The following is a 26,574-nucleotide window of genomic DNA, read 5'->3' as shown; positions in this document are numbered from 1 at the left end:
TGCGCTAAAAGCGTACTGCGCCATTTTCCGACAACTCACACACGTGTGCACGTATATCCATTCCTTCAGTATTATGTATATATTGTTGGTTAAAACAATATGAGGAAAGACGAAAAGTGATTTAAGGTATGTCAATAAAGACATTTTAAATAAAAAGTTTTTTTCGTCCACTCATTCAGCAAATAAAATTTATAGAAAAAAGAAATTGTATGAAATACGAGTGTGTTATTAAATTTTAATTCAGAACTATGATCCATTTGTTCACATAAATTTTTACAATTATATCTATATTTCGATTGATTGTGTACTTTTTTCAATTTTTCAAACATCATCCCTCGAGGCATTTTTATATCCGTCAGTAAGGCAGTATTTAATTCAAGATTTTTCTACTTTAACTTATTTTCTACTGAATTTTATCTAGCTTTATAAATTTATATAAAGAGTACAGCAACGATTACTTTTAGTATAAAATTTATTACAAATATTTTTACAATAACATAAACGTATGCATACAGTACTTTGTAATAAACTCACAATAAATCAAACTTATTACTTTTTAAATAACATATTTACAAATACCTCGTATGCGATCAATGCAATCGAGTTCAAAAGTATTATTGTTATGTACATTAACACTTATTAAAGTATTACTCTATTTTTAATAGAAAAATTCTATTCATCGTGAACAAAATAATCATTATTAAAATTAACTACATCGATAACTAATAAAAATGTGAATGATTGATTAGATGAATTATGATGAATGTCTAACAATCAACATAAATTGAAATTCAACAATTTAGATCTAAATGTAATTTGATAATTTGTAGCAATTTTAGATCTTTCATTTGATAAATTCTCTATAAATTCAATAGTTTCAACAAACTGTTGTTATTTTTGTATTATCAAAGAGAATTTCACCGATTTTGAATCGGATTAACAATATTATGACGATACTTTTTACAATGATACGTTTTCGTTTAAACTCAAACAAGAGCTCGCCACTGACTCGATTAAGTGATATTAAAAATAATTATTTTCAATTAAATACTTCCGGAGCAGCTGTAATTTTCCAGTCGAACTAGTACATGATTATGAGCTAATTTTTTTTTTTTTTTTTAACACGAAAGTCTAGTAGCGTATTGGTTGCCAGCAGCCAGTTACTTCGTCCCTGCGATAGTAGTGCGGTTTGTTGTCTCTGAACACGGTGACGGATGGAAATGGATTTTCTTGTATGTATTTGAGCGTCGCTCGGATCTGTAAAAAAAACCATCGAATTCACCGTAATTAGTAAGAAGCTATTTTCTCGATGAGAAAGTGACAATGAAATATTTTCTCACGTTAGAAACAAAATGAGGTGGTTCGACGTCCGGAGAAGTCGACAGATGTTGCAAAATGAATTGATCCGATCGAGACAGCCAGAGATTGACACCTCGCGACGGGCTATAGTTGAAAGGGCCAATTTTCAAAAGGCCAAGAGTATAATCATAGATGTCCAGCACCTATAAGAGTAAAAAAAAACGAAGCTTGAGTCGTTGAAACGGTATTTCTATAAAATGTATGCGCATGAGTAGTAGTAGCTTACCTCCTGTCCACCGGTGAAATGTCGGGCCGACCTCAGGGGCTGCTCGGGTCCCTTGTCGGGGAAGGTCGCGGGGAAAATTTCGCTGGTCGTCACGTTGATGCCGAGGCCGTAGATCATCGGCCAGTGTATGCCCGCGCGGAAGGTCGTGTTCAGCTCGCCCACGCAGCATAACGTCAGGTAAATCTCTATCGGTAATTTGTGAAAACAAGCTGTGGAAGCGACGAGACGTATAATGTCACCTGTCAACGTGTGAAATATGCAGGATTATACAGAGAGACGATACTCACACAATATGCTGTGGAACAACTGCTCGGAATAATTTCGGGGATCGGCGTAGCCGCCGATCAGCTGGAGCTCTATGCGACCCTCGGGGAAGCCGATGCTCAGCTCGGACACCCTCGCTATCATGTGGCAGACGGCCTGCTCGGTGCCGGAACCGTCGAGATGCGACAGAGCCACCGCTCCGGAGCCTGTGCGAGATCGTTCGGTAATCATGATAATGCAGTTTTCGATCGTTGCAACAACAGAAAAATCATGTCTGACTAATTCTCAAAAATCGTTTAAAAATCGGTTTGAAAGATATGAATTTTTCACCCCGTGAGATTACGAACAAGTTCTTGAATGCTTTAAATTTTGGTAGAGAAAAATTGAAAACTTTTTTGGCTATCTTCGTTTAAGCATTTTTAGAATTTGAAAATGTTGTGCCTGCAACTATATTGAGAATAGATACTCTTTGAACGTCGCATACCAACAATACTTTTTTATTCGAAAAATATAAACTCACTCATAAACTATTTTTGTTATTGTCTTTTTAGCACTAATAAATTAGTGACAATATTAGTTGAAAAAATATATAATAACACTGTAAACTAATAAGTTAATGTATGTATGCTGACATGCAAGATTCTTGATAGTACAACAGAATTAAATTGCTTAAACCTTTTACATACTCTACTTAACGATTTTTGAAAATTACTCGTGCATAATGAATAAACAACTATCGTACTCACCACCGTGCCTGACTATGACAATGACGCAAGTCGTTACATCGTCGGTGCCGAGTATCGTCACGTTTTCTGTATTAGTTTGATTAAAATCGTATATCTTTAGTCGAGAAAAGGCAATGAGAAATAAATCGTAACTAAAACTGTATCGTACCACTACTAATAATACAAAAAAAAAAAAAAAAATAATAATCAAACGTCTTACTGTCTTGGGGCAGTGTGGCGGCCATCTCCCGCTGCTGTACGTAGAGCAGACCCGCGGGTCCGACCAGCTTCGTCGGCACCATGTGCAGCTGATTGGCCGACTCCCGATACACCGGGTGGGCATTGTAGAGATCGCGGCTGGTGCAGGGGACCTCCTCCTGGGGGATCCCGTTCAAAACCAACACCATTCTGGAACACAGGCGCACGGGGGCGAGAAACTTTTTTTTAATTACGAGAGTTTCATAAAAGTTTCCCTAATGACTGCAAAATCCGAGACGAAATATATTCGCACTTTTAAATTATAACTCTACAACGAGTAAGAGCTGTCACATGAATCGATCGACGGTGGTATACCTCGGTACGTAATTAATAACAATTGGTAAAACTGCAGAAGGAAATCCGGCTCGGAACAAACTTCATCAAAGTATCCTTCAAAACTCGTCGTGGCTCTTCATTAAACCGCTGCGTGAGCGACACCAGATCGAACATCGAGTCGACTCTTTGGGTGAAACGGGCACACACGCGCGCGTTTATCGTCGACTCTATCGTCGAATTTGCGATCGCGAACTGACCAGAAGATATAACATTTTCAGCGAGGAGAAATCGCCGACGTCGTCGTCGTCGTTTCTCACTCTTACTCGTTCTCTCTCTCGACTGTTTATGCGAAAACACTATACTATACGGCGCGTGCAAGACAGAAAGAAAGAAAGATAGAAAACGAGAGAGAGAGAGAGGAGAGATAGATACGGTGCGATTCTTCGTTCTCGTAAACGACGAGCGGCCGATTAGCAAACGGTGCTGAACACACGCACACACATACACACATACAGCAACAGCGTCGTATAATCAGTCGAGTCGACGATTGGCGAAGCTCGAAAAAGTAGTACATACTCCGCGGGTGGTGGAAAGAGAGACAAACTGTACAAATGAAAAGCAGGTAGCAGTACAACTTTTCCATGTCATAAGGGGGGGGGGGGCGAGAGAGCATTCATGAAAAATGAGAAGAGCCGAGTCTTGATCGCGCGAGCAGACTTGGCGATCGAGCCAAAGCTCCCTCGGGCGCGTTTTTCTACTTCTTCTCGCGATGCGAAAAGCGTAAAATTAAAGAGCAGCCGCTGCGCTCGTATTCTCATAATCTCGGCGTTAAATCCGCGAGAGCGCGAGCTCGTTACATTAGAACATTTTTAACGCAATCGAAGCGCGCAAGAAGTAAAAAAAAAAAAAACAAAAAATTTGTATACCCGCGCGCGTCGATAAGATACAAGCCACACATTCGCGGAGATGTATATTCATTTTTGCTATCGCAGGAATTTTCGCCGCGCAGCGTGACACATAATCTCGAAGATGTAGTTTTAAATCATCGTCGCTTTAATACGTACGAATCGTGTATATATACCTTGTAATCTCGTCAATGATTCGCAATATCAATGAAATGCTTATAATACGTTTGTTACGGCGTATCGATACTTTTCATTGCGACGATTGGATTTGAAAAGCTTCGATGAGAACAATGCCGATAGAAATTTGTTGGTGCTTTCGTTCGATTCTTACTTTTTTTTTTTTCGTCAATACAACCGTCGAACAAAACTATATGACACGAGCTGATAAGCCCCGAGAGAGAGAGAGAGAGCCAAGTATATTATAAGACTCTGATTGAATTTCGAAATCGTACAAGTTTCGCATCTAGCGCGCGCGTCTCTCCGTGGACCGGCGCAAATATAATATAGAGACGTAAAACTTTTTTTTTTCACACAGCTCGATAATAAACGCGAGAGCTGCAGAAGCTCGAGAGAGAGAACCGGCGGCGGTGGTGGCGGCTCGGAGATGGCCGGAGCGAATTAGTCTGGGAAACGATGAGCCGTAACTTTGCCTCTCTCCTCCTCGCGTCCTGGCAAAGGGCGAGAAAAGAGAAAGATCTTTTTTCTCTCGTTTCTCTTTTCTCTCTCTCTCTCTCTCTCTCTCTCTCTCTCGCTTATGACTCGTTGCTGCTGCGTACCGATCGATTTCACCGGCCAAGTCTGCTGCTGCTGCTCAAGGGGAGCCCAATGGAACTCTATATATATATGGAGTGGAGAATGGTGCGAATGGACCCTACGCTTATTGTGCGCCCTGAGCTTGCACAGAGAAACTATACTACTACGCTCGCACTCCGTTCCTAATACTCGCTGTTAATCCTTCGAGAAAAGCAACACAGCAACGACGACGTCTTTTTGTGCAGCCGAGCTAACGCGCGGCGGTATATGGCCGCATCCTGTCTCTATTGCGCCGATGATAATAAGCCTGTATAGTGCTGCCTGTATTCCGCAGACTCGTAATCTCTCGACAGCTCCTCGTCTTTTGTAACTTTTCTTCCTCTTCTTCTTTTTTTGCATGGCGTTGTTGTCTTCGAGCCTTTTTTGTTTTTATCAATCGAAAAAGGGCCGCGTTGTTGTTGTTGTTGTTGTTGTTCTATCCAAGAGCAATCGATGGATTTTTCGAAGCGAAGCGAGTTTATGTATCGAACGATTTTTACGAGGTACGACAACGAGCTAACCTTGCGATTTTTTTAAGCACGACGAAGAGGTAAACTAAACGATCGAAGCGCGCAAGCACGACGAAGGAGACTTTTCTCTTTATAAATATTTTTCTAATCAGTATTCAAATTTATTCAACTTAGAAAATTAGAAAAGCGACGTACTATACTTTGTTTTCTTTTTTTCTTCGTCGCTCTGTACTAGCTGGTGAATGGATAGCTCATTCGTCGTTAAAGATCGTGGGTTGTTACAGATTGTCAATGTACACATAGAGGAAATTTCATAAATACGAGTTATGGAGACCGTAATTCGAATTAGAAATCATTAGAGAGAATTGAAATTATTTAGCAGCCGTGTGGTTCGAATTTTTTCGACACCATTAATCTTAACACTTCGTATACTCTAATGAAAAAACTTTTTATGTATAAAATTGTTCTCTGTGTTAGTGTATTCTACTAACTACACCTAGCGTACTTATACCTATAACTTGGCTATTTCTCTTGTGATTTTCGAAAATTAGGGTAGGCGCCATCTGGCGGTAAATTAGGTACCAGTTGATGTTTCGCTCAATGAGAATGAGGGCTCCAATAAATCAAAAATGTTTACATTATTTTGGTCGCCCACTTCGAGAGTAGTGTTTAGGTCAAAGCGAAATATATCACGAATCGAAACTTTAAGAAAAAAATTATTCGAATGAAAATCCATTTACTGAACACCGCTTTAAATGGGATTGATCATGCAACAATTCGAAATACATTACACGAGTTCGAATTTTGCAATTTCTACTGTACATACGAGCACACGCATAGAATTTTCCATTAAAACATTATCTCGAGTGTAAAATCATCGGTTCCGACGCCGCGCTTTACTTCCTCTTTATACATTTTTACGACGCTTCGAGCTCGTACTCGCGTTTCTTATATATATTATGTCGCTTAGTACATAACAGCCGAATGCAAAACAGCAGAAGCAGAAGCGGCGGCGTGATAAAAATTTGCATACACGACTACGACGACGACGACGACGACCAAGCACGGATAGGCTTCCATACATATTAATGAAAAAGCGAAAAAAGAGAAAAAAAAATTTTATAAAACAGCGACGATTTCCTTCGATTGTTTTTATCATCGTCGGCATTGGCATTTCGTCGTTCCCTTGTCGCCCGCCTCGATCGCGATTCGATTTTTTTTTCTTTTTGGTATTATATATGTACGGCGCTCTGCTGCTTGCGTGCTCCATTACACGCCTCTGCGTCAAAGCTCTCCCTTGCCCCTCGCATTCGTTAATTTGCTTATGTCTTATGTAGAGGCACTCTGTCTCTCGAGGCTTTTCAGGGCCACGTGTTCTTTGGCATACGAATCGCCGAAGTATTATAAGTTATACACCGTACGCGTGCAGCGGTCGCTTCTTCATTGCCATTGGCATGCGATGCTTTTGCGCGCTGAACGACGCGCCGCAAACTTTGAAATTTTTGCTCGGTCACCACCGCGCTGCCACTTTTTTTTTTCGCCAAAACCGAGGAAAAATCATGTAAACCGTCTCGTATAATTACGCGTCGTATATATTTTTCGCTAACCGCATGTACACTCGATGACGATCGACGTTGAGCGAGCTTGTATTATGTACATGCTCAGCCGCCACCGACGTCCGATAAGGCCGACGAAGCGATTGCGGGCATATAACGCAGCTTTTTTTTTTTTTTTTTAATGATCTTCGAGAAAACGAGAGTGACGCTGTGTAATAATCGCTTCTGCTGCCGACCGCTCTAAGAATGAAATATTTTTCAGACGCGGACGGACGGACAGAACGGCACATTTCATCACTCGAGAGAATCGGCGAAAAACGAGGGTATCGATAACGAGTTTTCAATGATAAATAGTCTGTGTATCGTCGCCGTCGTCCACATGCTATACTATTTCGCATTTTCGTGCGAAATTCTTATCGAAATCTCTCGATTCGTCTCTCTCTCTCTTCTCAATGAAAATTATTATACGAGCAAAAATATATATCAATGCTTCGGCTGGCTTTCGACGCGCATAGATATTTAACGCGAAAAATCATAAATTCATAATCGCACAGCTGTGCAGAGAGAATGAATATGTATATGAATCGGCCGCGCACTGAATGAACGACGCGGAATCGCGTCGCAATTACATCGAGGAATATCGATTGAAATAATTCAAATTGTATAATTAGCCTTTTCCAGCTTTCGACACCTCTCGCGCGCCGCACACCTTTGCATACTAAAATATAATATTCCTCGTTATAGCCCCCGACCCGACCTGCGCTTTTTTTTTTTTTTTTTTTATNGCTTTTTTTTTTTTTTTTTTTGATTATAACTCGAGGCAAGAAAAGCACCTTAGATATAAAGCTCGAGCTCGAGATCACGTAGACGCATTTCGGTCTTTAACGTTATCGATGGTTCGGTATACTATTTTTCTCTCCCCCGTGCAGTGACGGTGACGGTGGTGGTGGTGCGCTCGTGCGTGCCGTATATAAAGCGCCGATCCAACATTCCACGGCCGGTGGGGCTCTGTAACGTCGTGTATCTTATAAAGAGAGAGAGAGAGAGACTTGCGACGTCTCCCCAGTGACTATCGAGATTCGAGACGCTCATGGGCCCCCCGACGAAGACAATTGTCGGTTTCGTTCGGACTTTGACGCTATGCCGCTGCTTCCTCCTCTTTTTCCGTGCCTACACATATATAGCAGGAAGAAAGACTGCAACGAGTCCATTCTGTGCTTCTTCCTCATCGAAAGCGAGCTTTATATATAATACACACAAGTCTCTTTCTTGAGGCACGAGAGAATAGATTCGAGAGGAGGGCTCGCGTCGCCATCGATTTGTTATTTTAACCCACGAGGGCTGCTGCTCTCGCTATTTCTCAATTAATCACTTTGCAACCGCGACGCGCGACAAAAGTTTAATCCGGATTATTTGTAAATTTGATCGAATAACAAAAACTGAAAATCAAGTTCGTGAAAAGAGATTGAGAGAGAGATGACTCGAAAAAGGGATAGCTCGCTCGATCGTCGTTGTCAGCGGCAGAGAAAAAAAAAAGAGAAAGAAAAGAAAGAATCGCTCGTGGCGGAGAGTTTTACTTGCACGCGCAGTTAGGGCTAGAGAGAGCAGCTCCGTGCTCTGTAATTACTTCCTACAAAGCAAACGTTCTTCCTCCGATCAAGGGGTTCTCCTCCCCCGTGCCGCGTCTGTACAGAGGCTTGTTAGCTATATAAGGCGCAGATCTCAAAGTTTTGCGGCGCGTATATATACGTATATGGGAGAGGCGAGAATCGAAAAAGCTCGAGTCCGGTTTTTTTTTTCTTTGTTATCGTTGATGCGTCGGAGTGAAATTAGAAAAAAAATAGACGTTGTAGATTTCGGTATTTGTGTTGTGGTATCGAGGAAAGAGAGAGGAGATGGCCGATTGATTGGCGAGGATCTCGTGTATAGAGCTGTGTATCGAACGAAATCGAGGCGAGGCCACGCATCGATCCAATATTAATCTGCTTCGGTGTATCCCGGTAAGATTTTCAATCATCTATAGGGTCAAATTAATAAGGCTTCTTCGCTCGCGCAGAGGCTATAGTGTGTAGTGCGTCACTTTCAGCGGGTGGTCGACCGAAGTACTTGGATTTATTGTAATATCGAATTCGATTCGTGTATATAATCTACGTAAGACGAAATTCGGCCAGTTTAGAAATTGTAAGAGTTAAACATATTCAATTATCGATATTCTTTGGTTTAACGACCCCATAAAAGGTATTTAAAATGTTTTAAAATAAATTATTATTAATCGGCGTATTTTTAGCGATTTTTCAATAAAAAATTTAAACCTCTAAAGCACGATAATCTACGATAAAATATGGCCTTCGCCGCTAGATGGCGAATACCTCTGTATCTGTAAATCTGCAAGCTGTAAAGTTCAAATAATTGTATAAGTATTTAATAATTGTATAAACTATAAACATTTTAGCGTGAATGAACTTGATCATAGAAATTCGTTTGCAGTAATCTCAAAACATCTGTACTTCGTGTTATGATTCGACAATCATGTTACAACTATTGAGCGGAGTTCAATTGCCTTTAATTGTTTCCGAAAATTGAATCGATACGAGGTTTCAATCATATTGAAAATGAAATATCACCTGAATCCTTCGCCACTAAATGGTGAGTATCTTTATCCACGAATCCGTAAACGTCAAATTAAAAATAATTGTACAAGCCAAAGTACGGCTTTTTAAAGATTCTCAGAAATTGTATCTGTTTAGTCTATCGGTTTCAAAAAACTTTGACTACTTTTCAACCGCTTTGATGACCATGAATACCACTTCAAGCCACCACCGCTAGATGGCAAGTACCTTTATCTATAAATCCGCAAGTGACAAATTAAAGATAACTGTATAAGAAAATCGCGATACTAGAAAAATAAGACTGGTTGAAGTCATTATGTTATTTTTATAAAAAAATCAATCAAGAATTGATCTTTGTTTTCTAATTCTGACTAATTCTTTGTGTCGATTGTGAAATTTGAGAAATTTTTCAACCTCGAAATAGGTTTTCGGCCATCAAATTATTACAATCTGTCCCGCTAGATGGCGAGCACCCACGGAAGTAAATCCGCAAGTGACGAAGTGAAAATAATTGTATAAATCGGAGCACGGTTTTTTAAATTTCATTGACGCTATATGCAAAAAGTATAAGCCATCGAACGGCGCGAGCATTTCCACCAGAAAATTCGTCGATTACATCGTATCGCGTTTTGTCAAGCTCAAAGCTCCCTCCTATGTAATTACCGGAAGACGAACGTCCGATCGAATAAAAATCCCTCAAAAGTCTTATCCGCAATAGCCACCACACGCACGCACACGTATAAACGTGGGCTATCCAGCCCCAAATAATAATGTACTTTCGAACGCAAGCTCGAGTTTTAACGCACGAGCGAGCTTTATATACGGACGACTGTATATCCTTCCGGGGCTGTAAAATTGTGTCAAGTGTTGCCGAACCGCACCGAACGACCCGCTATATTCTTTATATATAATACATCCGTAAAACACGACGTCGACGACGACTGCGACTTGTACGTGGCCGATGCTAATCTCCCCCTCGGGTTTTCGAGCGATCGAATACGGCGGGCGCACAAATGCTAAAGGCTCGTTTGGAATCGCAGCAGCTGCACCACGTCGTCGTCGTCGTCGTATATTTAACGCCAAAATAGCGAATCGCATTTGAATTGGTAATCGAGTTGACGCGCGGGGGGTATACAACACATCACGGGGATCATCGTTTCGCGATCGGAATCGGCATCACGTGGCCTAGCTATAGTCTCTCTGTGCATCACATAAAGTAGAGCACATGGAAACGCCGCGCCGAATCAAAACAATCTATATCTCGCGCGCAGCTCTGATTTATTTCATTTTAATAATCGCGCGCGCGTCGAACCGAATTATTATTATAGCCGTGGATATTTCTACGCGCTGACGTATACTCGTACTCATTATACGATGATCATCTCGTCGAGAAATGAATAATTTTACATCGATGCTATTAAAGAAACGAAAATTGCGTTGTCGCGCGGGCGAATCTCGTTAAAAAGAAAAGATAAAGAAAACAATTAATCGTCGTCGCAGGAAGATCGAAAACGCGTCTTTTGCCGCTCGCTCATTAGCGCGTGCGTACGTAACGAATCGGAAGTAATACATATAGGGAGTATAGATGAGAAAGAAGTCGAGAAAGATAATCATCGATTCTCTCTCGGTCTCTATTTCCGCAATCTCTCTCTCATCCTCGAACGTAATGCCGAATTAATATATACGTATAAGTATATATCCGACTTATCTAATTCGGAGTGTGTGTTATAGTAGGCGTGCGGACGAACGAGCATACAAGGTACCGTATTAGCGCGCGCCGCAGTGCAAATGTACATAATAGCCCAGCTGTAGTTAGTAATAGTATGGAGCGCAACACGTTGTTTATGCCCGTAGAATTACGGTAATAATAACTTATTCGCGTGCTTTGGTACGAACGTCTACATTATCATCGATGCGATATGAATCATAATATGTAATCTTCCTCTTGTGTATTTAGTACCTTATTAGCCGGGTATTAGTTAATTCGACGCGCGTATATACGATTTACGAGGTGTATGGATATATAAACGCCGAAAAGTCTCGTTTCTTTTTGCGCTGAATATGTATATTCGAGACGAGATCGAGCTTTTTTTCTCTATCGCTATACCAGGAAAAGAATATATTATAAATTCGACATTACGAGATAAGCGAGTAATCGTTTTGCGGATTGTGCTATAATCTCTCTGCCTTCGCGTATATAATAATATTCAAATTATCATCGCTGCGAGCAGAGAGAGAGAGAGAGAACATTGTAAAGCGATCGAGTGCGTATAAAAGAGGCGCTGATTCGAAATGTTTTATCGCTTTCTTTCTTTCTCTTTCTTTCTTGACGACGACGCGGTACAAGAGAAGATAATGTCTACAGATACATATTATACGCGTTCGAGATGTATAAGCCGGGCGGCTGTTTTTATCAGCCTCTCGCTTCGTATATATGTGTTTTTGTCCGAAGTACGAGTTTTGTTGTAAAAAAGCTTTTTCAATTTGGAGCACGAATTTTTTTATACACAGTGGTAAAGTGTGTATATAATATAACAATCGATCGCAATGGAAAAAGTTCGAGGCGACAACCACGATAGGGTGTAATATAAATTATTATTATCAATCGAGAGTACATACGGAGACGCTACATTAATGCGTGAATCAATAAACGTCGATCGCATTATATACATGTTGAAAGGGAAATAAATGTAAAATCATGTTGCCGAGAACGATACCGTACAACTCTGTATAAAGTGGCGCAAGAAAAAAAGCTCTTCCTCCGCAATTGTACAGCAGCAGCGAAACGGAGAGCGATACTCGAGTATCGTACACCCACTGCTACACACACAAAGTTAGTGTACACAAAAATCAATTAAACGTCGAGAAGTAGCGGTATCTCGATCTCGTTTGCCTCTCTGCCTCCTCGTCCTATGGGCGTTTTTCCGCCGATTTATGTATATAAAAGCTTGCACCACCACCACCACCGTCTATAATTTCTTTTCACGCTTCGCAGAGTCATAATACGAAAAGAATGCGTGTAGTATAAAGTCAGCGACGTGCTGCTGCTGCTGCTGCTGCGGGGGCGAGCTCGAGAGAGAGAAGACTCCTGCCGCCGTCGTCGAGAAATTATGTACACGAGACTGCTGCTCTTCTCTACTACGCTCTCTTCGCTCAATTTGCCTGCCTATTTACGTTTGGCCTTTTTTTTTTGCTCCTTCGAGACGACGCCTGCACAGCGAGAGAGAGAGAGAGAAAGCACATGCTCTCTTTCTTCTTCCCTTGCCCTTTCTTATATATATTTTTTTTCATCGACTCGTTTCCTTACATCCTTCTTTATTTAGCGCGATAGGAAGCTCTCGACACAGGGGGGTCCCCCGATGATGCTTTTATTCGCTGATTTTACAAGCTGCTCTCTCGCTCTCGGTATTTTTTAGTGGCTCCTCGCGCTAAAGAGTTTGAGAAGCTTTTAGAGAATGGAAAATGTACATAGCGTACGTTTTTTTTTGCGTTGCCAGTCGCGCGCACGGAGAGAGAATTTTAAAAAGTCAAGACGACGACGACACTCGATTAGGCTTTGTAATTAAAGGAATTAGCGTCCGCCGGGGTGACGTGATACTTTTTTTTTTGCTTTAATGAATTTATGATTGTGCTGGAATGATTATTCGAAAGTAATGGAAATTTGTGTTTAGAAAAGCCGGAAAAGTTGTATTTTATGAACGATAAAATACAAGGATGAGCTTGAGATAGAAAGTCCAAGAAGATGATGTACAGATTTTTACAATATAGCGTGTAAGTAAGCAAATATGGTTGTTAATTTTTAAATTCTTAACGAATCTTTAGATCTTAAAATTATAAATATAGTGTCACAGGGTACCAAGTGGACTTTTATACCTGTTTATTACTATGATACATTATTATTATGTAGGTGAGAAGATGCGCACGCAACGGACATGTATACAGTGACTCTAATGGAAAGCATATACACAGAAAAGCTGCATGTATAGATCGCGAGAAAACATCGACAGAAAAGGTTGCATTTCAATAATGCCACGGACGAGCCTTTAACATATCATTAATAACATTGTAAGAGATCGGATATTTTATCATTCGAACCCTAAAACGTTGTATCACGATTACGATCGGATCAAAATGTGGCAGGTATAATCGCGAGCTCTACTCGTGTGTTGTTGTTGTCGTTACCTTGTCTGCTAGAGGTTAGGATCCTGCGTTGTTGTTGTCGTCGTATTGTCTTTCAGCACTGTGCAATAAACTCAATCGGAGAACGAACGACGACGACAAACTTATAAATGCACGTGGCCTCTGTCCATGCGTGTCTGTGTGTGTGTGTCAATCCAAGCCGAACTCCGAAATCGAACTGTTACTCGGCTGCAACTTTTTGACAGCTATTCGAGTGTATATCGGGAACACTCAAATACGTTCGGGAGTCCCGTGTATCGCGCGACTCGCCGAAGAGACTAACACGTCGTTTCGCGTGTATGTGTTAAATGTAATGCATAAGTAGAGCCTCCCCCCGCGAGAAAGAGATGGAAAAAAGAATCACAGTTATACGCGTGTATGGGTATGATGAAGTTTACTAAAAAGACGAGAAAATAGCAGTGACGGTCAGTCAACGAGGAGAAAGCGATAGATATGGAGTGAATTCGCGCACGCAATCGTCGGGCTCTGCTGCCACCTATCGCGCTATAATGCTGTATGTGGATTGCAGATTCCTACCTCGTGTCGGTAAACTATCCTACATATATGTATGTATTATACGGAGCTGTGAGCTTCGTTATAGAGATCGCGACGACGACTACTATGCGAAGGGGGAAAGGCTTTTTAATTGGTACATCAATACTTTTGCCTGGCCAAGAAGAGCTGCCGCCGCTGTACACTCTGTATAGCGATTCACGGGCGCGTCTCGCAGAGAGACTCGAACTGCTCCTAAAAGTTATATATATATATACATACGCTGTGTCTGGGTCGAGCTTTTTTTCTGGCTCTTTTAGTCGACAACGTAGGTAATACTACAAGCCGTGCCGGTGACGCGCGATATATGCAATTCTGCTCTACGGGAGCATTGAAGTCTCCTTTCCTTGTAAGAAAGACGACGACGACGCGTATATGCGTTATATCGTATGCTCTCTTTCGTGAATACAAGGAGGCGAGAGCTCGATGCGAGAGCAAACGAAAACGTGCGCGATAATTTCGCGCGCGTCGTGCGGTGAATTCAACTGGAGTATAAGACTCGGCGCGCGAGGCTCGTTATTAGCCGCATTGAAGTCGAAATGCAAGCGATTGTTTCAAGACTGTCTGTATATACACTTGATTAAATTTTGTTTGTTTAATAATCCGTGTGTATTCATTCGCACGTTGATCGCGCGGTCATAGCCATCCGCAATTAGTTACGATGGAGATGCAGCTTTATCAATGCGACTCGATCGCGCAGGAAAATTGCTCCATTCGAATAGGCGGCAATTTTCTTGCAATAATTTTATACATCGTATTCTCTCTGGCTGGCGAGGGCAAACCGAGCGAGGGAAAGAGAGCGACGTCGCACAGAGATTGAACCTTTGTATAATAGTTAGCCATTTACGCGTACGTACATACACCGCCGAACGTTGCGCAATTAGTCTTTCCGCTTTTCGAACTCGCTCTTGGATATAAAGCTCGGAGTCTCGACTCGAAGCTCTATACAGCTCAAAGTGTGGGTGTCTGACTCTGTCTGGGCGCGCGAGCTTACAGCGAGACTCGATCGCGAGAGCGGTGGTGTATATAGGATTTTGCCCGAGAAAAAAGGGAAAAAGAAACAAAAAAGGCAACGGAGAAATGAACTTGCTGCTGCTGTGCTGCCGTTGAGGGGGAGGGAGGCAATTATACACAGCGAAGGAAACGGTCGTCGTTGGCGCGTCAGCGAGTCGCAGTCGGCGATCGATATCTCGTTCGGCTAGCGCTGGTCCAGCTGCCATGCTCGAACTCGAACGCAGTACGATATTTAAAAAAAAAAAAAACAAAAAAAAACGCGCAGCTCTCTTTTAATTATCGTACGTATAAAGCTTGTGTCAATTCGATGCTCGTATAAAGATCGAGAGCAGTGCTAAAAAGTGCGTCGCGTGTGATTGATTCGGACTCGAGTTTTCGACTCTTTGAATCCCAACGGAGGCTGGGTGTAAGGGTCCGCAGTGCACAATCTCGCACAATTCAATGATCGCGCACCACCAGCACCAGTTGTATACGACGGTACAGTACGCATATGGATATTGATATGTAAATTCATCGGTGCGTGCCCAGTGCGTACACATACTATACTTACACACGGAAGAACGAGCAAATCGAAAGATATGGGCGCGATGCGGCAGATAAGCACATGAAAATTGTAGATATCTCGTACCGCATATACTGCACTTGCTCTCTGTATTGGATGTATATATAATAATTAACGTATACACGAATCTCCAACTCCGTAGCTCTTTCGCTCGTAGACGTCCGGGGGAGGTGTGTGCGTGCGAGGGCAATCGTCTCGTAATCGCGCACTTCCTCGTGTGATTCGAGCTGGAAACTGTCCATTTGACGACGATGTATATTATAATATAGAACTCGACGAAAGGGATGATGCGGCCTCTGGGCGACAACGTCGACTACGACGTCATGCATTATTCAAAAATATTATACATATAGATGTGTACGATTGCGAGCGTTGTCCTCCGCACTCAGACCTGTATTATAGTGGTAGTAAGTGCGCGTTGGTAAGCTCCACGCGGAGAAGAGTTGGGAAACAATTCGCGTCGCGCATCATCGTCCTTCGTCGTCGACGTCCTATAGCAGCCTTGGCATGCCAAGTCTCGCACTTTGTCTCTCGCTCTTATAATGTATACTATATATATAGCTCGTCGGTGTGGTGCGGTATAGGATATACACGGTGTTCCCCTTTTAGCATCGCTGGGGAGCTGTGCTCTCTCTCTCTCTCTAGGCGTTGGGGGGTGGTTGCTCGCGAGCTCGCAGCAGCCTAACCCTCTCGAAAGGGCTGAGAAGCAGCAGCAGCAGCAGCGTTGGCATTCTCCCCCACGACGACGATGTTTCTCTCTGTCTATATGTTATATGTATGTGTGTGTGTCGTGCGACGAGCCTTCGCGCTTATGTACATTTAGCTGTTGTAACGCAGAGCAGAGAGAGAAGAGAGAAACGAGGAAGGACGCGCAGCACTGGCAGCTCTCCCCGCATGATTCCAAACATTCAAAACCGAGAGCCACAGCCGCCGCCGCCGCGTGCGCCCGTATATACGCGTATTATATTTCTCAACCCTTTCACTCTCGCTTCGACTCGACTGCTTCGCTTCGCTCCCGCGCTGCTTGCAGGCTCTCTCGCCGAGAGAAATTACTATATATATAAATGCGCGGGGGAGAGAAAAAAAAAAGCTCGCACGTATATAAGGGGGTATATAGCGATCGATTATATCCGTATAAATACGGCCGTCGGTCATGCAGATCGTTGCACCTGTGTATAGTCGTGTTTAAATGCCCATGCGAATATCGCGTAGTACCTCCTCCATATATATATGGATCGCGGAGCACGAGCTGCGCTATGCACTATATACGTATAACGTAGGAGCTGATAAAGCACATGCGCCGCGAGCTGTACGAGCGACAGCGTTATATAGAGCGAGAAAGAGAGAGAGAGAGTGAGTGAGCGAGGGAGGGTATAGAGAGTCGAGCGGGAGGTCGCGGGAGGTAGCTGCTGCTGCTCGCGTCGCACAGTACACAGCCGAGAAATAAAAAAAATACCGCTGCCACTGCTGCTGCTGCTAGCTCGGATTTGCGCGACGCGAGCGGGTTAGAAAAAGGGGGAGGGAGAGAGAGAGAGCAGTGGATCGCGATCGTGTGCCCAACTGCTGCTGCTTTTGCCTCTTCTTCTTCTTCTTCTTTCTCCGCTGACGAGCAGCTACGTCATCGCCGTCGTCGTCGACGTCGACCACCACCTCTTGGCTCGGAGGAATCACCTCTTCTTCGTTGTTGTCGTAGTAGATGTTAAATTCCGCAAGCACAGCCTCTCCCGTACTTAATAGTATAGTGGCAGCGCAGTGGTATAGTGGTAGTGCGCTCGTGTGTTTACGTCGCTCGCGCGAGCTTTGCGCGCGTCCAAGTGTTCGGTGCAGTGTGTAGTGTGTAGTGTGTGTGTGTGTGTATGTATCTGTGTGTGTGTATTTTTATATATACGACGAATTGGAGCTTCGCGCGCTACGCCGTGACGTGGCTGCAGCCGACGCGAGCAGTCCACTAAGCAGTGTCTCTCCAGTTATATTTTCATCAAAGGGTTACGGAGCCCCCGAGCCATCGAAAGCTCCGACACTCGGTACGAGGCGGCTCCGCACTCGACTTTTGCATCTCAGCTTTCTCCTTGATGCTGCTGACGACGACACCGCGCGTAAGCAGCAAAAGTAGCAGCAGTCTACGCAGCTACGCTATAAGTGCTGGTGGTGGTAGTAGTGGCGGCGGCCAGACTAGCAGACGACAAAAGCTCGGGCCGCAAGCGCCGCCGCCGCAGCGACGAAAACTGAGCCGAGTCAGCGCCCGCCACGCCAGTAACAATAACAACAATAACGTCAACAACGACGAGTTGGAAAAGCCAAAGAAGACGATGGCCTCTTCCACGTCGTCCTCGTCATCCTCCGGTCGTCCCTACAATTTGAGACTGAGAGGTGAGTTTGATTATATATATACAGCTATATGGTGTATTTGATGATATAAATGGAATGTATACGGGTCGATACACCTGCGTGTTATTTTTGGTTTTTATTTTACTCGATGTAATCGCTTTCTTTTACGAGCTAAGCGTGACAATTAGCCTTTACTGCGGCGACAATAACCGAATGACAAAAGTTTATTATATACATAGGATACATCGGAGTCAGGCGAGCTTACGTGCGCGCGTTGCGATCGCTGCACTCCATAATAATATACATATTATATACATCAGGAAGCTGAATCATATCTCTGCCGTTTTCGAGCTCGATGGCCGAAGGGGATCTCCCTCTCTCTCTTTCTCTTCGCAGACGCCCGAATTTAATGTATATCTGCGCGCGCGAGCTTGACTCGGAAAAAATTTGCGATACGAATTTGCAAAGCGCACATGGCCCCTGGGCTGGAGCCTCCGGTCTCGCTTTCTTTCTCCGTACTTCGTTCCAGTCCCTGACAGTATAAAACACAAGTACAGAGCGCGCGGAGACACTTTTAGCCCGTGTATATATAGTCGCGAAAGACACGAAGAAGAAGAAGAAGAAGAGAGAGAATCGATGGGTAAAAAAAAAAAATTCGTGAGCTCCGCGAACTAATACGTCGACAGAGAGGCAAAAAAAAGTCAATGCGCCTCGACGACAGACGACCGACCGACTCTTGGTTGGCAGCTGGAATGATCGCGGATGGATGGATGGCTGGCTGCGCCTTCTGGGAAATTGAGACGGAGGCAGCTTCATATATATATATATACCAGTGCGCGCGCCTGGACCTAGTTACGATATTGTTATATGGCGATTCCGAGGATCGCGTCGATGGATACGTGTGTGGACCGGTTGAGGAGCGCCCAAACTCTACTCTCGGAATTCGGCTTCGAGCCTGCATAGCGCCTAATCGCATCCAAGTCTCTCACGCATACCTCAGTCAAAAACTCAGCTTCGAGTACATCATTGTGTCTGATTTTTAACTATATCGGCAGTTTTCCCCGTTTATTCGGCACCACGAGAGAGAGAGACATTAACGACGGTTGCTGATAAAGAAAAAACCTCGATAGCCTATTATGCGCGAGATACGTTATATACAGTCCACCTATACATGTACGCAACATCATGGCAAAACATCGATCCATATAGCTCTCGTATATAGCAGTAGTGCGCGCACACCTCGACGCGCTCCGTGACTGCAGCAGCAGCAGCTCACGATCAGAGGGTCGTGCGCCGCGCGCGCGACTTTACGAGGCTTTTAAAAAAGCCGCACACTGCACGACAGGCGACAAACGCACGAAATTCACTATTTAATGGCATTAGGTCGAGACATCGCGCGCACACGGCTGATGGACGTTTATTGATTTTTTTATTTTAGAGTTTTTTTTTTTTAATTGTTTGCCGGAAAAAATGGGGTAGGTTTATTATTGTACGTACACGACGAACGAATCAATTTTATGCGCGAGGGACGATTCTCACGTTTGTACATTAAGACGTTTTTAATCGTTTCCTCGTATTACACCAGCGCTGTTCTTCGTTTTGTATATACGCGCTCATAAATTTTAGAAAATTGACTTTTTGCGAGCGTCATACGAGGGAGAAATGAATACGAGGAAATCGATGCCTAAGAATTGATTTTTTGCCAATTAGATTTAGCGAAATCAATCAACGCTTTATTATTATAATTATGAGAGAAGAGCCCACTCGAGATGGCCGTTTAATTAATCTGTTTTTCCATTCTTCCGACGTGCGCGTGCTTACGATGCGTTACAATAAAATTCACTGCTGCTGCTGCTGCTGTCTTAATATCCGACGATACTCCATGGAATACATATATGTATAATACGAGCACAATAGGCCGCCTCGAGGAACAATACAAGTACGAGGCGGCAAAAATGAGCCGAAAAAATTAAGGGAAGCTCGAGGAAAAGAGATGGGGCACACTTGTATTACTCATTCAGCGAGATATTGGCTGGGCGCGCGCGAAGCACACGAGGGCCGCCGATAAGACGTGGCGTTTCCCCGAGATATTATTACTTATAATATAGCTGCGAAACACGACGGGGAACAGATTAAGCATCTCTCTCTCTCTCGTTCGCGGCTAAATAAGTAATGCCGTTGTGAAAAGCGTAATCGTCCTTACGATAAAAGAAGAAAATAAGAGCGCAGAACTAAGATTGATTATTCATGCCGCGAACGAGGATACCGGCAATAGGTTAAACGCCGTTGTATTGTATGGGAAATTAGCGCGAACATGAGCGATAATGAATTACTTACTGCCCGTACGTTTGCTCTTCTTTGTATATAGTTAATGCCGCTCCTCTTGGAAGAATAGAAAAATCCTCGATATCAATGCGGTAAACAGTGCCTAAATGACCGTTCACTTTTATATTATTTTACGTAGGAATTTTTCATGAAACTAATATGACTACTTTTTCGCTTTGGAACATCGAATACCAATGGAAAATTCAGTAGGGCTTTTTAAAAAAATGACAATTAAATGATGTTAGTTTTGTGGAAGTCTGAGTCATTATTTATGTATTTTATCATATTCGACTCGAAAATCATAAAATTGAGGAGAAAATGTTAAAGAATAAGAAAAATTCAATAATTCACGGAAAACGTGTAAATTTTTTCAAAACTATTCATACTACTTGAGTAGTTTGGGATTTGGAACAGATTTTTTGTAATTATAAATAGTTGAAAAAAATTTCATTCAAGATGTGTTGTTATTACGTGTTAGTTTATTTGTAAAAGATTCGGTTTTTCATAGTCTTGAACGAATTCATAACATCACATTCGAAGGATTTAATCTGATCATGTAGTGCATTTATGTATTTTTTGAGGGAACCCTTTTCTCCAACGGACTTGTGACAGATCTCACATTCGAAACGTTTTTTATGATCATGTACTGATCTTATGTGAACATTGAGGTGACCTTTTCGTCCAAATGATTATCGACAAATGTCACATTTGAAAGGTTTGCTCCGATTATGTACTGCATTTATGTAAATTTGGAGGGTTCCTTTTTCTCCGAATGATTTGTGACAAATCTCACATTCAAAAGGGTTTGATACCATCATGTACTTTATTTATGTGTCTATTAAGCTGTTGTTTTTGCCCAAATGAATTGTGACAAATGTCACATTCATAGTTTTTGATAAATCAGGTACTGTTATAATATGCCTTTTAAGGTTACTTTTTTCTCCAAATAATTAATGAAAAATGTTTCATTCGAGTGGTTGGCGAGTATTATGAACTGTATTTATGTGAACGTTGAGGTAACTTTTTCGTGCAAATGATTTCTGACAAATTTTGCACTCAATGGGTTTATTATGTACTCCATTTATGTGATCTTTGAGCGTATGTTTATATCCAAATGATTTATGACAAATCTCACACTCGAAAGGTTTGCTCTGATTATGTACTGCATTTATGTGAATTTTGAGGGTTCCTTTTTGTCCAAATGATTTGTGACAAATCTCACATTCAAACGATTTGCTACGATTATGTAATGCATTTATGTGTCCATCGAGTACACTCTTGTATCCAAATGATTTATGGCAAATCTCACATTCAAAAGGTTTGATTCGATCGTGTACAGATTTTATGTGAACATTGAAATTACTGCGGTGTCCAAATGATTTGCGACAAATGTCACATTCGAAGAGATTGCTTGGATTATGTACTGCATTTATGTGCTTTTTCAGATCATACTTGTGTCCAAATGTTTTAGGGCGAATCTTACATTCGAAGGGTTTGGTCCGATTATGTACTGTATTTATGTGAATTTTGAGGGTTCCTTTTTGTCCAAATGATTTGTGACAAATCTCACACTCGTGAGGTTTGATACGATCATGTACTGTACTTGTGTGAGTTACAAGACTTTGTTTTTGTCCAAACGATTTGTGACATATTTCACACTCGAAGGGTTTTTTCCCATCGTGTACTGAATATATGTGATATTTAAGGTTACTTTTTTGTCCAAATGATTTGTGACAAATATCACATTCGAGAGGTTTGCTGCTATTATGTACTGAATTTATGTGAGTTTTAAAATGATCTTTGCGTCCATATGACTTGTGACATATCTCACACTCGAAAGGTTTGCTCTGATTATGTACTGCATTTATGTGAATTTTGAGGGTTCCTTTTTGTCCAAATGATTTGTGACAAATCTCACACTCGTGAGGTTTGATACGACCATGTACTGTACTTGTGTGAGTTACAAGACTTTGTTTTTGTCTAAACGATTTGTGACATATTTCACATTCGAAGGGTTTTTTCCCATCATGTACACCATTTATGTGTTGCCTGAGGTTACCCTTTTCTCCAAACGATTTGTGACAAATCTCACATTCAAAGGGTTGAATCCGATTATGTACTGATCTTATGTGTTTATTGAGGTCACTCTTGCGACCAAATGATTTGTGACATATCTCACACTCGAAAGTTTTGCTCCTATTATGTACAGCATTTATGTGATAATTGAGGTGACTTTTTTGTCCAAACGATTCCTTACAAATTTCACACTCACCCTGTCTAGATTCGTAAAATATCGTATTAATCCTTTTCTTCAACCTTGATTTAGCTATACAAGTTTCTCGACTTATGTTCGAATTATACGATGATTTTTCATCGACAATTTTATCAAAACTTTCTAGATTCTCATATTCTTTTTTTATCGGTACTATACGACTTTTTTCATTCGTGCAATTGTTCAGTTTTTGGTTTTCTTTTTTCCCAACAGGTTGAAAATTGTTATATTCTGATTTGCAAGTAGTTGTCGAAAAATATGGCAGTTCAAGTTTTACATCTTTGCATTCATAATCAATCAATATATTGTCATTGGAGTCATCTGGCTTATTTTCACCTTCCTCTTTTACAACTGATTGAACATTTTGATACTCAGATTTACAGACGGTTTTTGATAGAGACGGCACTTCCAGTTTGACATCTTTGCACTCAAAATCTATAAATATTTTTTCACCTAATCTCTCCTGTAACGCTACAGCCTCACTCGTGTGTTTAACCTAAAATAAAAATTGTAGGTTAGTTTTTAATGTTTGATCGGCAGAACATTATTTACAGTATTAAACTCACCAATAATTCATGCAAGGGCAACGTTTCATTTTCGACTTTGCAAGAGTCCACCAAAGCGAAAACATGATGATGATCTTCGTCCATCCAAGTATCTCTAGGTTCTTCTTTTACACTGGAGAAAAATCCTATATTACAATAAAATAACCATAACATTATAGCACGATAAAATTTTATACCTAAATACGTTATTGTTGCTTTCCATCGCTTTCGTGATTATTTTTATCCCTGTAAGTTTTCAAGATATTCACAACAAATATAATTGAGGTTAAACGCTTTAAATATCGGTGTTTGAACAATTGTTTATAGCGTCCGCTACGCTCGTCCCCTAACGATACAAATTTCAATTCTATTTCAGCCTCGATGATTTGTATAATTTCTCGTAGATTCTCGAATTACAACATAAAATGAGCCGGTACGAGTGGTATTTTTCGCGAAATTAACTGGAAAAATGTATGTGTACAACATAGAACAAAGCGACACTTGTGTCGACTAGTGTGCACCAAAAATGCGTATTCACGCGATATCAACGGTAGAGGGGGTGTGACCTTAGGTCCAATATAATTAGGAAAACGCGCCTTTCAAGCCTGGGACTGACCCCAATAGCTCAAAGTTCGAAGGGAATGTTAAATTTATGAATAGTGATTAATTAATTACCAGAGTGACGGTACTGAGGACCGCACGTTTTATAGGGATTAGAAAAATGGGATAACTCGGGTAAAGAATGAGTGTATAGGCTTTGATTAATGGTGAAATCTCAGCAGCCTACGCAACGCCCGAGTCTGTGAATGTTACTTTAGTAACTAGATCTAGTCAATAACTAGATATAGAGAACTTTACTCAAAACTAGGCAGTGAGTGCATTGGTACTGAGGACCTATGCTGCTCGTTAGACTGCCTTGGTTCGACTGACAAGGAGACCTTCTCACCTTCGGGTCACGGATCTTTACCAACATTTTTTTGGGGTCTCCAGAAACCTAATAACAAAGCTCCCTATGCTTAGTTTTATTGAATGGGCCTTGGGGCCCATTTTAAAAGGGATTTTCTATTTTAATTAGAAATCTTTGAGATTTTCTATATCAAGTTAGGAGCACTTGAACAAAAAAAATACACCGATCAAAAGTTTTGAAATTTTTCAAAGAATCTGTCTGAATTCTTTCAGAATTTTTCGAATCGTCCATTGCCCTTTTTTAGAGGTTTCTGAATTTTGCAAGAAAAGCATCAAATTAGGGTCTCTGAAAAGGGGTAATGAACGATTCGAAAAATTCTGAAAAAATTCAGACAGATTCTTTGAAAAATTTCAAAACTTTTGATCGGTGCATTTTTTTTTGTCCTAACTTGATATAGAAAATCTCAAAGATTTTTAAATAAAAGAGAAAACCCCTTTTAAAATGGGCCCTTCAATAAAACTAAGCACAGGGCGCTTTATTATTAAGTTCCTGGAGACCCCAAAAAAATTTTGGTAAAAAATCCGTGACCCGAAAGTGAGAAGGTCTCCTTGTGAGTATTGAGACTGATTCTCGCCTCTGAGGAGGCCCGTATTCATACGCTCTCTGCGGAGTGCCCAAAAGGGGAGACGAGCAACTGTCGCGTTGGACCGATCGGCGGGCGTTCGTGGCAAACTGACTTAACTGATTTTGCTTAAAAACTATTACAATGAATAAAATATCAACTTGAAATTATGATACTAAATTTCGCTATGAATCCCAAACTCTAAATCCTTCTTTTACAACAACATCTATTCTCAAATTTTAGGGGTTATCGAGTAAAAAATACCTGAAATTTTCCATTCATAGTTCAATATTCATTAGGAATTGTACGATATGAATGTCATTATTTTCGAACTCTTGTATATTTTTTCATTTGGTATACGATGTCCTAAATCCAAAAGTAAAGCCAGAGAAAAGTTTCGAATGATTTTGGCAATGTCAAACGTGGAATTTTCGCAAATTTTTTTATACACCAATGAACAACTATTAACGTCCATTACATTTTTCACAGAATTACTCTTGTATACACGTGCGAGATCTACTTACCAAAACGCAAACATACCCTCGCATCGGGTACATTCCTATGGCATCTGTAAAAGGCTCAAAACATTTCTCTCTCCTCTCTCTCTATCGTAGGCTTGATTAACTATTCGCTTCGGGGCGAGATCGTTGGCAGGACTCTTGGCCCAACGCAGAGCTGCATTAGCGCGCGAGCATGTGCGGGGTGCCCCACCCTCTCAGAAGCATCAGCAGCAGCGGCAGCGGCTCGTCGAATCTTGCAAAGGTCAATCGTCGAACATGCTTGCGGCCGGCGGTGGCTCGGGCGAAAGACTCAAGAATGCCGACGATGCAACCTCTTTATATATTCCAAGTATTTTGCCGATTCCACTTGACTTTGGTATATAGGATTTGTAACGGTCGGTTGCGGGAGCAAGAAAAGTTCTTTCGGATTCTGGAATTAGCGAAGGCGAGATTTTCGTTAGCCTTATATATCGCGAACTCTATCATGGACGAGTAAAACACTGCATCAACGACGCACAGTCGTCATTATATAAGCTGGAAAACCGCATCGATATCAAAACATCGGTGCGTGCGTGCCCGGACGCGATCGCCGGGCCAAATATTACACACTCTCTCTCTCGCGCAAACACACGTACAGCATTTCATATACATTCGAAGCTCGAAATTGTCGGAAGCTTGCGGGGACGTGGGCGATTGGGCAGCGATGCCGGAGCAACGCGTATAAAGCAACCCCCTTCGAATTGCGCGGAACGCAATCTACGCTACTCTACCCTATATGCACGGTGTACATTCGTATGTGCTATATATATAATAATAATGCATATATCTACGGTGGACCTGCAATGCGCGAGGGGGGAGAGAGAGAGAGACGCACGTGCGAGAGAAAGTATATATACAGAGAACAAGCGCAGGGGCGCCTACATCATCCCGGTATTACTGCGCTGCTCTCTGTTTCTCCGAGTCTGTCTCTCTCTCTCTCCCTTTTTTCGCTAATCTGCACGTTTCCCCGACGCGCAAGGACGGACAGAGAGCAGAGCAGAGCAGAGCAGAGAGAAATGCGTTTCACGGCGAAACATGGTTAGCCGCGCGCTGGCAGCGACCGATCGTCGATGAACAGCAGCAGCAGCAGCGGCATAACTATTATTGCCACTGCTGCTTCTGATCTTTCTCGCTCTCTCTCTCTATTTCTCTTTCTTTCGATCTGCACAACAGCAGCAGTAGCAGCAGCATTTCCTATAAGAGGGGCTCTCTTTTCTTTTATTTCTCTCTCTCGGACTCTTTACTGCGACGACGTGACGCAATTCATTCTCTCTCGGTGGGCTGTGTGG

The 26,574-nt window shown here is 41.9% G+C and overlaps 2 protein-coding genes across 5 annotated transcripts in view; one reads left to right on the top strand and one right to left on the bottom strand.

The window, feature by feature from the left end:
• Nucleotides 1–454: 454 nt before the first annotated feature.
• On the bottom strand, nucleotides 455–14,023 carry LOC106658205 (protein N-terminal asparagine amidohydrolase). Of its 4 annotated transcripts, none has more exons than XM_014380055.2 (7): nucleotides 13,623–14,023; nucleotides 2,795–2,982; nucleotides 2,596–2,661; nucleotides 1,873–2,055; nucleotides 1,586–1,794; nucleotides 1,341–1,502; nucleotides 455–1,257 (listed from the first exon to the last, which is right to left on the bottom strand). In XM_014380055.2, exons 2-7 carry the CDS (start codon nucleotides 2,979–2,981, stop codon nucleotides 1,132–1,134), a joined length of 933 nt encoding a protein of 310 aa, XP_014235541.1. In that variant the 5' UTR covers nucleotide 2,982; nucleotides 13,623–14,023; the 3' UTR covers nucleotides 455–1,131. The 4 variants fall into 4 exon arrangements, with proteins under 4 accessions (XP_014235541.1, XP_014235542.1, XP_014235540.1 ...); XM_014380056.2 differs by lacking the exon at nucleotides 13,623–14,023 and adding an exon at nucleotides 3,148–3,513 and having other exon boundaries at nucleotides 2,795–3,011; XM_014380054.2 differs by lacking the exon at nucleotides 13,623–14,023 and adding an exon at nucleotides 3,148–3,510.
• Nucleotides 14,024–17,369: 3,346 nt separating this feature from the next.
• Nucleotides 17,370–26,574, top strand: part of LOC106658207 (zinc finger protein 436-like) — a 34,327-nt gene continuing 25,122 nt past the window's right edge. The window contains exon 1 of the mRNA XM_014380060.2: nucleotides 17,370–18,117. Within this exon, the coding sequence (XP_014235546.1) occupies nucleotides 17,820–18,117 (298 nt within the window). The 5' untranslated portion in view covers nucleotides 17,370–17,819. The remainder of the gene's footprint in view (nucleotides 18,118–26,574) is intronic.

This window comes from Trichogramma pretiosum, unplaced genomic scaffold (assembly GCF_000599845.2).
Source record: "Trichogramma pretiosum strain Unisexual culture from Peru unplaced genomic scaffold, Tpre_2.0 scaffold58, whole genome shotgun sequence".
NCBI lineage: Eukaryota > Metazoa > Arthropoda > Insecta > Hymenoptera > Trichogrammatidae > Trichogramma > Trichogramma pretiosum.
This window is presented reverse-complemented; position numbering and strand designations above follow the sequence as displayed.